Raw genomic sequence first — 13,019 nt, 5'->3', positions numbered from 1 at the left:
AAAAAAAAAAAAAAAAAAAAAATGTTCAAGTGGGCCTGCCTTACTGGGTTTCCAACCTAGTTTATTAGCAATCATGTCTATGCAAGTCTCCATAGAAACCCAAGAGGATTTCTGGATAGGTAAACATGTGAAGGTTCCTGAAAGGTGGCACATCCAGACAGCTACACTTTGCACTGTGCATCTCTTCACCTGTATGTTTTGTCACATCCTTTATAATAAACCAGGTAAGTTTTATCTGAGTAACCAGGTAAGTATATCTGAGTTTTGTGAGCCAATTATGGCATCATAATAATCACCCAAGGAGAAGGTTGTTACAATCCTAGTTTACAGCCAATTGGACATAAGAACTGGTAAAACAACCTGGGCCTTCCGGCTGATGTGTATAGTTGGGGTGAGTAGGGACTCTTGGAACTGAGCCCTCAACATGTGGGACTAGATACTCTTTCCAGAAAGAAAATATCAGAAAATTTAAAATTTGAATCAGACAACAGACAGATGTTGTACACTGTTACAGAATTTTTTGCTTGCTGGTAGAGAAAAACACATATATCTGGTGTCAAATGTCTTCTGTGTTGACTTGAGTGTGAGAGCAGAGGAAAAACAGACACTTCGATTTTCTCCCTAATACTCTGTGTGAGTGTGAGTGAGTGTGTGTGTGTGTGTGTATGTGTGTATACCTGCATTTTAGAGATTGAGAAGGTACATTCAAGTTACACAAAAAAGTCAAACAAAACACAGACTAACTGTAACTGATTAGTACTTACGCATTTTTATCTTAATTTTAAAGAAATGAGAAGTTAAACATTGGAAAATCAGAAGAAAACTACGTTCAGTATAAATGTTCCCAAAACTTCAATGATACAAATAGTACCTGTCAGTAACTGCCGTGAAACTGAGCAGCAAGGTATTGAAAAAAGCAATGAGTTCTTTTTGCAGTTGTTGCCTGACAGCAGTCCGGATGTCATCTGTTTCTTCTTGTGCCTGTGACTCTGTCAGAACTAGCAGGTCTAACAGTGGGTTTGGATTCTAAAAAGTGAAAATTTAAAAATTGTATTTACTCTCTAATTGAATTATTTCCTGTTTCCTATAAAGATTTTTGTTACAAATTGTTCTGGATTAACTAACTTAATTACTTAACTGGTAGGTCTGGGCTATAACTGCATTAATAAAGATGTTCTAAACTGAACAGGTGCTTAATATGTTACCTCAACAAAAAGAAAGCACATCTATTATAAAAAATTGAGGAAAACAGAAATACAACAAGAAAAATATATCACATAAAATCATCCATCACAGACATGCACATTGGTACACATTATTCTTTCCATTTCTGTTAGTGGAAATATAAACAGAATTGTATACACAAATCTGATATTAAATTAAATTCTACAACAAGAACCCTAAAATCAGGAGTCCTGTTTTCTACAGTACATGGCTGGGTGTGCAGGAGGTACACAATAAGCATTTTAAAGTGAATCTATGAATTCTGAATAAATGGTGGAATAGAAGTCTCTATGATGTTATTCTGAGAGTGAGAAAAGCTAAGAATTAAAAAGGATAAACTATATTCCAAAAAGAGAAGGAAGGCCCTCTGAGAATCAAGAAAGGGTGACAGGAAAGCTAAGAAGCATGTAAAAATAGAGAGGCAACATAGAGAAAAGTATGAAGCAATCTGTAATGCCAACTCTGGCTTGGTGGGGAACCTCCACAGCAACGGCAGCCTCTTAGTTTATTCCATATTATTTTCTATTAAATAATAAAGCTCTTGCTTTTATTTATTTATTTTTTACTGTATTTCAATATCTGGTTCGTCTTTCCATTGTCACTGTTACCATGATTTATTTTCTCCTAAGTAATACAGAGGATCAAGTCATCACTCCCAGATAAAAGTGGAAGATATTCATCCCAAAAGATATGCAAATCTCAACATAGAAACATAAAAAATATCAAAAAAGGCAACATGCCTGCTCCAAAGTTTCCTAAGTCTTCATAACTGAATCCAAACATACTAAAATGGATGAAATGCTGCACAAACAATTCAAAAGGCTGACTTTTATCAAGGACTTCAAAGAAGACAAAAATAAACAGCTGAATAAATTGAGAAATAAAATGCCTGAAGTGAAGGAGCAATTCAGCAAAAAGAGATTATGAAAAAGAACCAAACAGAAATCCTGGAAATAAGCCACTCTATAAATCAAACAAAAAACTCAGTAGAAAACCTCGCAAATAGATTGGATGAAACAGAAGATAGAAGTTCAGAGCTTGCAGAGAAGACCGATACATTATCAAACAGTAATAAAGAAAACACAAATTATGAACAAAACATCCAAGAACCGTAAGACACAACTGAAAGATGATATGAATTTCAGATACAGAAGCAGTTACCAAGGCATAGACTATGGGTGCAGAAAATTTACTGAGTGAAATAATAGCAGAAAAGCTCCTAAATTGTGGGAAAGAAATGGACATCCAGATATAGGAGGCATTTAAAATCCCAAACAGGCATGACTAGAAAAGAACCTTCACGCATCATATTATATTTAAACTGCCAAGATACACAACAAAGAAAGAATACTGAAAGCTATAAGAAAGAAATATCAAGCCATTCATAAAGGCAAATCCATCAGAATAACAATACCTTATTCATCAGAAACACTAAAGACCAGAAGGGCATGAAGTGATGTATTTCCGGTGGGAAAATAAAATAACACAGATACTACATACAGCAAATCTATCCTGCAAAATCGAAGGAGATACAGACCATTTGAGACAAGCATGAAGATATCATGACCACTAAGCCATCCCAGCAGATCATACTTTAAAGAGATCAAAAAGAAAAAAAACAGAAGAGGAATTGCAGGTAAGAAAACGAGCATTAGAAATGAATCCAACATTATAAGAACAAAATAATGTACCTTTCAGTAATGACTCTTTCTATAAGTGGACTTAATCCTCCAATTAAGACATAGACTGGGAGACTGGATTAAACAAGACACAGCCTTTTCCTGCCTTTAAGAAACATACCTCACTGGCAGAGAAACAGACTGACAGTGAAAGAATGAAAAACATATTCCATCCAAATGGAATCTGAAAGCAAGCAGGAGCAGTTCTACCTCACAAAGCAAACTTCAAGTCAAAGCATTAAAAAAAGACCAAAAAAGTCACTATATATTGGTAAAGGAAATAACCCACCAAGAATATGTACCAAATGTAAATATATACAACTTCCTAAAGAAAGCCTACTCACCAAAAAGGGACAGACAGGCCCCAATACAGTAATTCAATACTCACTCTCACCAACAGATAGGTGGTCCACAAAAGAGACAACAAAGAAACTGTCAGTCAAATTAAACATTCTTTTAAGCCAAAGAAAGTCATGGAATTTTCTCTAAAATACCTCATATTTTAGGCCATAAAGCAAGTGTTCACAAATATGAAACAAAACTGAAATAATTTCTTGCATCTTATCACATCAAAATGGTATGAAATTAGAAATCAACAGCAAGAGAAACTACACAAATACTTCGAGATTAAACAATTCACTTTTGAATAATCAGTGGATCTTTGAGGAAATCAGGTGAATACATTTTTTAAAATTCCTAGAATCAAATGAAAATGAAACAAAACATATCAGAATCTCTGTATTATAGCAAAGGCAGTTCTAAGAGGGAAAGTTATAGCTATGAGTGCTTATATTTTTAAAAAATGAGAGAGAGATCAAATAAATAACCTAATGAAACATTTTAAGGTCTAAAAAAACAAATTAAAATGATGCTCAATTGAAACAAATAAATAATAAAAATCAGAGTTGAAATCAATGAACTAAAGACTAAAGGATCAAAAGGTCAATGAAACAGTTCTTTGAAAAGATAAATAATACCCTTAGCCCTATAAACCAAAGAAAAACAGAGAGAGAAAGAAAGAGGGAGGGAGGGAGAAGAGAGAGAGAGAGAGAGAGAGAGAGAGAGAGATGGTAGGAGGAGGAGGAGAAAGAAGAAGAGGAGGGGGAAAGCAGGAAAAGGAGGAGGAGGAGAACGAGGAGAAGGACTACTCCAGATCAATATAATTAGAGACAAAACAGGGGCTATTACAACAAATAAAACTGAAATACACAGACTATTTTGAAAATCAGTATTTCAATAAATTGGAGACTTTAGAACACATAGATAAATTTCAAGAGACACATCACCCAGAAAAACTGGTCTGAGTGGATACAGAAAGCCTTAAAAGATCAAATAACAAGCAATGAGATTGAAACTCTACAAATAAAGAAAAGCCCAGGACCAATAGATTCACTGCTGAATTTTACCAGAACTTCAAACAACTAACACCAATGTCCTTTAAACTATTCAAGATACAAGACTCTTCAACATATGCAAATTTATAAACATACTATACTACATAAATAGAATTAAGGACAAAACCACATGATTATCTTAATGGAGAAAAACCCTCTGACAAAACTGAACATCCATTCATGAAAAAAGTTCTGAAGAACCTTGGTAGAAAAATTATTATACTTGAACCTAATAAAGGGTATAAATGACAAACCCATAGGAAAAATGATACTGAATGCTGAAAAACAAAAAGCATTTCCTTTGAAATCTAGAATAAGATAGGAATGTTACTTCCCATCATTCCAAGTCAATATAATAGTACTTGACATTTTCACCAGAGCAATTAGGTAAGAGAAATAAAGGGCTACTATAATTAGTTAGCTTTCCACTGCTAGGACAAAATGCCTAACATACACAGCCAAAGGAGAAAAGGTTAATTTTGTCTCATGATTTCAGAGGTTTCGTTTTACAGTTGGTTGGCTCCAAGCAGAAACTGCATGGCAGATGGGCAAGGCAAAAGAAACTTCATGGCAGCCAGGAAGCAGAAAGCAGAAGAGAGCTAGAAAAAATATATATACTCTTTAGATGTGCATGCCTAGTGACCTAGTTCTTCCAACCGGAACTTACTTCCTAATAGCCAAATCAGCTAAGAACTGGCTAAGAATTGGCAGTTGCCAATTGACTGATCCGCTGATAAAACTGGCACCCCTATAATCCAATCACATTCCCAAAGTCCAACTCATATGAGACTTTTGGAAAGTGTTTTTAAGTGTAAGCCATAATAGAAACAAATAAGGATGAAAAAGTCAAATTTTCCTAATTTGCAGATGATTTTTATCTTATATTTAAATGACCCTAAAGACTCTAAACAAAAGACTCTTCAATCTGATAAATACATTAAGCAAAGTGGCAAGATAATCAACATATGTACAAAAGCAATAGCTTCTCTATATATGAACTAGCTTTAAAAGAATCAGTGAAGGGCCAGGGATTTAGTTCAGTGGTGTCACTGCCTACCTCACAAGTAAAAGGTCCCGAGTTTGATCCCTGGTATCAAAAGAAAGAAAGAAAAAAAAAATCAGTAAAATAATTTCCTTCACAATAATATCAAAAAATAAAATAAAATGCCTAGGAATTAAACTAACCAAGAATGCCAAAGACCTTTACAATGGAAATTGCATAATACTGAAGAAAGAAACTAGAGACATGAGAAGCTGGAAAGACCTTTTGTATTCACAGACTGGCAGAATTAATACTGTTTAAATGACAATATCACTGGACATGACCTACATATTCACTGCAATCCTCATCAAAATAACCAATGATGACATCCTTTACAAAACCAGAAATAAAAATACCAAAATTCATATGGAAATAGAAGAAATGCAGAATAGCCAAAGCAATCTCGAACAAAAAGCAATCCTGAGCAAAAGAGCAATGGTGGAGACATTACAACACCTGAATTCAAAATATAACGTGGAGACACAGTAACAAAAACAGCATGGCATGGTGAGTAGACATGACAGAATAGAGGAAACATAAATAAATCTAAAAGCTTACAGCCATCTGATTTTTTACAAAGGGATCTAAAACATATATTGGAGAAAAGAGATTCTTTAACAAATGGTTCTGAGAAAACTGGTTACTGATATACAGAAAACTGAAACAATCATCTCTCTCATTGTTCAAAAATTAACTTGAAGACCTAAATATAAGACTTGAAATTTTGAAAGTGCTAAACGAAAACAAAAGCAAAACACTTGAAGTTACAGGCACTGACAATGACTTCCTGCATAGGGCTTCATTAGCTAGGGAAATAGTAAGAATTGACAAACAGGATTGTGTCAAATCAAAAGCTTCAGCACAACAAAAGAAACAACATGTGAAGAGATGGTCTGCAAAATGGGAGAGAAATTTTTTCCAACTACTCTTCTGAAAGAGGATTAATATCTAAAATATATAAAGAACTCAAAAATAATAAAATGACCATTATCCAATCAAAATGGGCAAATGAACTGAGCAGACATTTTTTAAAAGAAACAAAAATAAATAAATAAAAAGAAAAGACACACAAATGGACAATAACTATAAAGTATTTGACACCTTTAGCCACTAGGAAAATGCAAATCATGACTACATTGAGATTTGATCTTATTTATTCAGAATGTCTATCATGAAGAATATTTTAAAAAATGCTGGTGAAGATGTGGGGGGATAGAAACACTTGTACATTTTTGGTAGGAATGTAAATGAGATAGCCATCCACCATATAAATCAATATGGAGATTCCTCAAATAACTCGCCTGCCTGGCAAGCCCAACATCATAAGTTTAAAACAAACCAGTAGAACTACCACATGAACTACCAGTTATACTCAAAGGAATTGAAGCCAGCATACTGTAGAGATATCTGCATATCCATGCTCACTGAAGCAAAACTCATAATGGCAAGACAAGCAATCAGCCTTTGTACCAATCTATGGATAGATGGATAAAGAATTATGTAGTGCATATGAACAATGGAATATTATTCAGCCAAACAGAAGAATGAAATCTTGTCAGTTGCAGAAAAAGGAATAGAACTGGAGATCATCATGTTAAGCAAAATGTGCCAGAAACAAGTATTAACATTTTCCCTAACATATGGAATCTTAAAAAAGAAAAATGAAAGAAGGGACATTATTACACAAGAAGAGAATAGTGAGTAGAAAGAAAGAGGAGTTTACAGTAAGGTAATGGGGGAATGGGTATGACCAAAACATGGTATATCCATGTACAAAAATTGCCACAGTAAAACCCAATATTTTGTAAAACTAACATGTAATAATAAAAATACAGACATAAAAACAAATAAAATGAATCTACGAGCACTCTATGGAGCAGTAGTGTCCTAGAAGAAAAAAATCTGACATTAAGTGGAAAAATTTGCTATTAAAACTATTTTCTGCTGTGTGGTGGTAAAAACCTATAATCCCTGCACTCAGGAGACAAAGGCAGGAGGACTGCCAAGAATTCAAGGCCAGCCTGAACTACGTAGTAAGTTTAAGGCCAACCTGAATTAGAGTGAGTAGCTAGTATCAAAAAATAAATAAATATTTTCTTCTACTTAATGTTATTATCAATATTTCCTCAAAACTATTTTAATATCTGATTATCAAACAGGATTTATAATACTTCCTACTAGGTAATCAATGATTCATATTTTCACTGAGCTACAAGAAAAAGTGTCACCAATTAATTTATGTCTTTTATACAAATTCTGAACAAGGAAATTTAAACCAAATCATGATAATGATTTTAACTTCTTTTTTTAAATTTTAACTTCTGTACTATATGTTGCCAAATTGTCCTTGCAAAAAGTATACCAATGTACATGATTAAGCAGGAAGTAAAAAGGTCCACAGCACCCAAGCCAATGCTGAGGATTATCAATACTAAACTCTTAAAAAAAAAAAAATACTAAACTCTTTGCCAATTTTAAAGGCTATTAAGCAAATGAAACTAGCATTCTGTGAAGTTTGTCTTGTTTTTCCAACTTAAAAAACTGTACTAAAGATATATATAAAGATTATGTCTAACAATAGCAGCCATATTAACAGATATATAAAATATGTAGTAATCACATTAATAGACATGCTAAAAAGAAAACACATTTTCATTTAATTTTTATTAAATTAGAAGCATTTCATTTTCACTTCCTTATTTCAGAAGGATAGAGACTTATAAAGAGGTCTTTTTTTTTCAGCTTTAATTGAGTTTATTGGTACATTTTAGGGATACAGTACAGTTACATTCATTGTTGGGATCTTGTACCTCTACATGACAAGTCTTGATTCTCATTTTTTCCCCTTACCTCTGCCCTCCTCATACAAAGGGCAGAGCAAGAAGCATCATACTCTAAAACTAGTTAATAACACATACTGATTTTTTTTTTCCCTGTCACCGGGGATTTAACCTTCAGCCTTTCTACTGAGCTATATCCCCAGCCATTTTTATTCTGAGACAGGATCTCATTAAGTAACTAAGTGCTCATTCTAAGCTAGAACTTGTGATTTTCCTGACCCAGCCTCCCAAAGTGATTGGTTAGAGGAATCTATTCCATCCTTAGTACTCTTTCACTAGTACATGCAAAAAAAAAACATAAAAGATAAAATCTAAATTTAATTATTGTTGTTTAAAAATCCTTCATGTTGAAAAAAACTAAATTAAAAAATAACTGCATAACCTGTCACATAGAGGTACAAGATCCCAACAATGAATGTAACTGTACTGTATCCCTAAAATGTACCGAAAAACTCAATTTAAAAAAAACTGCATAACTTTTAGAGAAAAGAAATTTAGAAATGAAGGAAAATCTCCATATTGTACCGCATAGATATTCTTTAATAAAGTACACACAATCATAAATAATATAATTAAGGACATTTGAAAAGCAATGGATGGAGATGTTTTGCTTTTAATGTACTTTACGACTTTTTTATCTGAGCAGTAATTTTCCCAATTTTTTTCTTGACCAACAAACACCATTAGGTCAGCTAAAATTACATAAAATATAACTGCAAAATTAGTGCTTCACATCTGAATAAAAAACCAAGATACATATTTAATATTCTAACTAAAGTAAATGTTTTTTGTAGTACCTAGCCCTAAATAAAGGCTGACTCACATTCAAAATACCGTTAGACTCTCACAAATACTAATGAAATAAAGTATTCATACTAACATGAAAATCTCATCATGGAGCATATAATTTAACTATAATGAATTATTAATTCTGATACACAGATAAAAATTAAGTAGAAGCTACTGATTAGTATAATGATAACAGTGCGTATCTACAATTAAAAATTCTCTAAAAGAATCTCATTATTTTACCAATTTGTTTCTGCTTGTATACTACTGATACTTTTCCCCTTTATATCTTTGATTCACGTGTTTCCATTAACATTCAGTGAAACTCAGCAACACCACCTCTAAAATATTGGATGAATTACCATTTCTTGAGTAAAACAGGAGCATAAGAGATGTCTCTACTGATGCCTATTGATCTTAAATAATTAATCATACCAGAAGTTTTGATCTTTTCACATCAGTATTCAATGCTAATTTTAAACATCATTTTGTCACTGCTGACCTCCAAAGCACAATTCCCATAATGATGGCTCACTTTCTCTATGCATACACTGTTGTCATCAATCAGCGCCAATTTTACATCCATTCACAAAAGGGATGTGCAATAGCCGCAATGAAATCTGACAGCACATGAAACTGTTGTTATGGGAAAGGCAGCCAAGAAAGAGACATATGTAGTTCTAAATAATCTCACCAAAGGAAGAAAAGAAAAATGATAACTCCACTTTCTTTTAAGACATCATCAAGATCTTATAATAAATATGATGTGTCAAGGACACAATTACTCACATCAAATTCTAGTCCAAATCGCAGTGGTTACATTTCAGCTAATACATATGTGTTTACTGCAATGAGCAGCAGTGACACAAATAATCTCAAACATCTCTACCATGATGTGTGAAACACCAAAATGGCTGGTAGTCCACTAAAGTGAAATACAATCTATATTAAGGTAAAGGTTTATACCTAAGTACCAGAAATAAGCTTCATAGATAAAGGCTTTTCAAATGAAACTTGGCCAGGGTATCCTTGAGGGAGACCCATAAAACACTGTCAAAATGTTTTTTCAATTTTTATTAGTACATGTTTGCGATACATAATGACTATTTTCATTATGGGTATTTCATACATATATATGACACATTTTAACTCTTTTTTATATCCTCCTTTCTCCCTCTTCCTTCATTTGCAAATGGGAAGAGGACAAAAAGATACCTAACTTTTATGAAGTTTTACCAAAAACCTCATTCTGATAAGAATGATATTCAGTTCAGCACTACTGGGTTATTTTTTTATATTTAAAATTTATCATTATATTAAAATATAGAACAGTGGGACAATTCCTAAAGTGCCTAATGAGTATAGTACAGTGGTAATAAATAAATGATTTCATAAGACACATGAAGATTTCATTTCTAAATCTTCCCCCCAGATATCAGCTGACTTTGTTTTTCACTTCATATTAGCATTTCTGCCAGATAATCTGCCTCAGTTTTTCAACCACAGTTTTTGGATATCATTTCACATGTCTATATGTCAAAATAATTTATTTGAAAATGCTAATTTCACTGATTATGTTAAATAATTTGTCACTTATTTTAGTCATGTCAAATAACAAACTTCAAAAGTCATTTAATTTTTTTTAAGATTTCTTTATCCTGAATACTGGCTGCTACCTAACACTTTCTAATTTAATCTTAAAGCACAAGAGTAAACCCTCCTGATAGAAGTTTAAATCATCTTCGCTTACCCTTAAAGTATGTATTACTATTATTATGTATTACTAGTAATACATACCACTATTAGTAGTAATAAATGAAGACATAAAGTAAAAACTTTCCAAATAAAGGCTTGATAGCATATAAAGTCAAATCAAGTAAATTTAATTTACCATAAATCCTTTAAAATTACCTTACCAGTATACAGTAGTATAATTACTTAGAACTATGGTAGCATTTAAGGTTAATTCTATAATTATAAAATTATAATTATGAAATTATAAAATATATATCACACTTATACTAGAAAATCATTTAAGTGTATGTTTCAAAGGTCTTAACAAATTTAAGACTGAAATCATATTCAGTGTATTCGGCAATCATAATGGTGTGAAAGCAGAAATTAATAATAGTTTCAGGAAATTCTCAAAAACATAGAAATTAAGCAACATGCTTCTAAAAAACATTAGAAGGATAACTTAAAAACATCTGGAGACAAACAAAATTGACACTGAATGAATCAAAGCTTAGAGTATGTGTAAATTCACTCAATAACACTTACATTAAAAAAAAGATAACAACCTAATATCATACCTCAAGAAACTGGAAAAGCAAGAAATTAGCCTAAAGTTAGTAAAAGGCAGAGAATTATAAATATCAAGCAAAACATAAATAAAATAGAGATAAAAAACATAGAAAATAACATCAAGATCAAGAGTTCATTTCTTGAAAAGATAAACTAGATTAAGAAATAAAAGATTCAAATAAATGAGAAATGAAACAGCAGGCATTTCAATTGCCTTACAGAAACACAAAGGATCATAAGAGACTGCTATAAATAACTATATGCCAGAGCACTAGACAACCTAGAAAAAATGGATAAATACATTCTAGTAAGACTGAATCATGACTTTAGGAGAAAAGACATTAATTAGTAACAAAAAGTCTCCTGTCCTAGAATCCAAGACTTGAGGGTTTCACTGCAGAATTCTACCAAACATTTAAAGAATACCAAACCTTTCAAACTGTGAAGAGGAAACACTTCTAACCACACTTTATGAGTCCAGCATTACTCTGATACCATAGGCAGACAAGAACAATAAAGGGAAATCATAGGCTAATATCATACCTGATAGATGCAAATATAGATGCAAAAAAACCTCAGCAAAGTAACAAACCAAATCCAACAGCATGTAAAAAGGATCATTCACCATGACCAAATGGGATTCATCAAATATCAGGACACATCCAATGATTCAAAGAAAGTTCAACATATGCAAATATATAAATGTGATACACCACATTAGCAGAACAAAGGGGGAAACCTTCTGAGAAACAGGATACAGAAAATGCATTTGACAGAATTTCACTTCTTTTAATAATAAAATAACGATTAAGTACAGAAAGAGTGCACCTCAACCCAAAACTTCACCCATGGCTTTGGAGGGTATATCTCTCCCTCCAGCTCTCCCACTATCTATCTCTCTGCTTCCATCCTCTATAAGGTGAGCTATAGTCCTTCTGCCATTATGTTTGTGTACTGAAGCTACCTGTCCATGAATTGAAATGTTGAGTCAAACACTATCTCCTTTAGGTTGCAGATGTCAGGCATTTTTCCTCGGAAAAGCTGACCAATACAGGGTGGAAATTTAAGTGCAACTAAGAAAAATGACATAGGATAAGGGTACAGATAGATAGAATGGCCACAGGCTTCTCTATTAAGTAAAATTTGGACAGAACGCAGAATTACATATGGACATCAGCCACATGAGTGTGATCAAATTACATTAAAAGACACATTGCCTAATCCCCTTCAAAATACTACTCCCTCTATTTGATCAATTCAGTAAATTCTCCTTTTGGAGGGTTGTTGATTGTTGCATTGTTGTGGCCGCCTCGATGTCCTGAATCAATATAAAATATTTACCTTTCATAGTTCTTTTGAATTTAGAGAACAAAAGTTACAGGGTGCCAGATCCGGTGAGTAAGGTAGATGACAACACAACATAATGTTTTACAAGCCTTCCTATCTGTTCAATGGCACTTGGCAGCAGCATTTTCTCTATTTTTCATTATATTTTATAAAGAATCTTATGAAAGAGAACTTCTTGAACTGCTTCAGAAAGTGGCAAGAATAATGGAATATATTTAAAGAGGAGTATTTTGAAAGGGAATAGTGACAATGTGTCTTCTTTGTAATAATTTTCTAAAATTCAATCATGAATGGGGCCTGGGATGTAATTAAATGGCACTGCACCTGTCTGGCAAGTGTAAGGTCCTGCCTGAGTTTGATCCCTGGTACAGGAAAAAAAAAATTAGACATAGATTATATT

At 32.9% G+C, this 13,019-nt stretch overlaps 1 protein-coding gene across 5 annotated transcripts in view; it reads right to left on the bottom strand.

Moving 5' to 3' along the window:
• Rttn (rotatin) overlaps window positions 1-13,019 on the bottom strand; it is a 168,747-nt gene that overhangs the window by 79,421 nt on the left and 76,307 nt on the right. For all 5 annotated transcript variants that reach the window (XM_010607718.3, XM_019205464.2, XM_019205453.2 and 2 more), the window contains one exon: window positions 872-1,026. In XM_010607718.3, coding sequence (XP_010606020.1) covers window positions 872-1,026 — 155 coding nt within the window. The remainder of the gene's footprint in view (window positions 1-871; window positions 1,027-13,019) is intronic.

This window comes from Fukomys damarensis, unplaced genomic scaffold, assembly GCF_012274545.1.
Source record: "Fukomys damarensis isolate Sample0158 unplaced genomic scaffold, DMR_v1.0_HiC HiC_scaffold_30, whole genome shotgun sequence".
Taxonomy (NCBI): domain Eukaryota; kingdom Metazoa; phylum Chordata; class Mammalia; order Rodentia; family Bathyergidae; genus Fukomys; species Fukomys damarensis.
The sequence above is the reverse complement of the archived record's forward strand: the minus strand, read 5'-3'. Positions and strand labels throughout refer to the sequence as shown.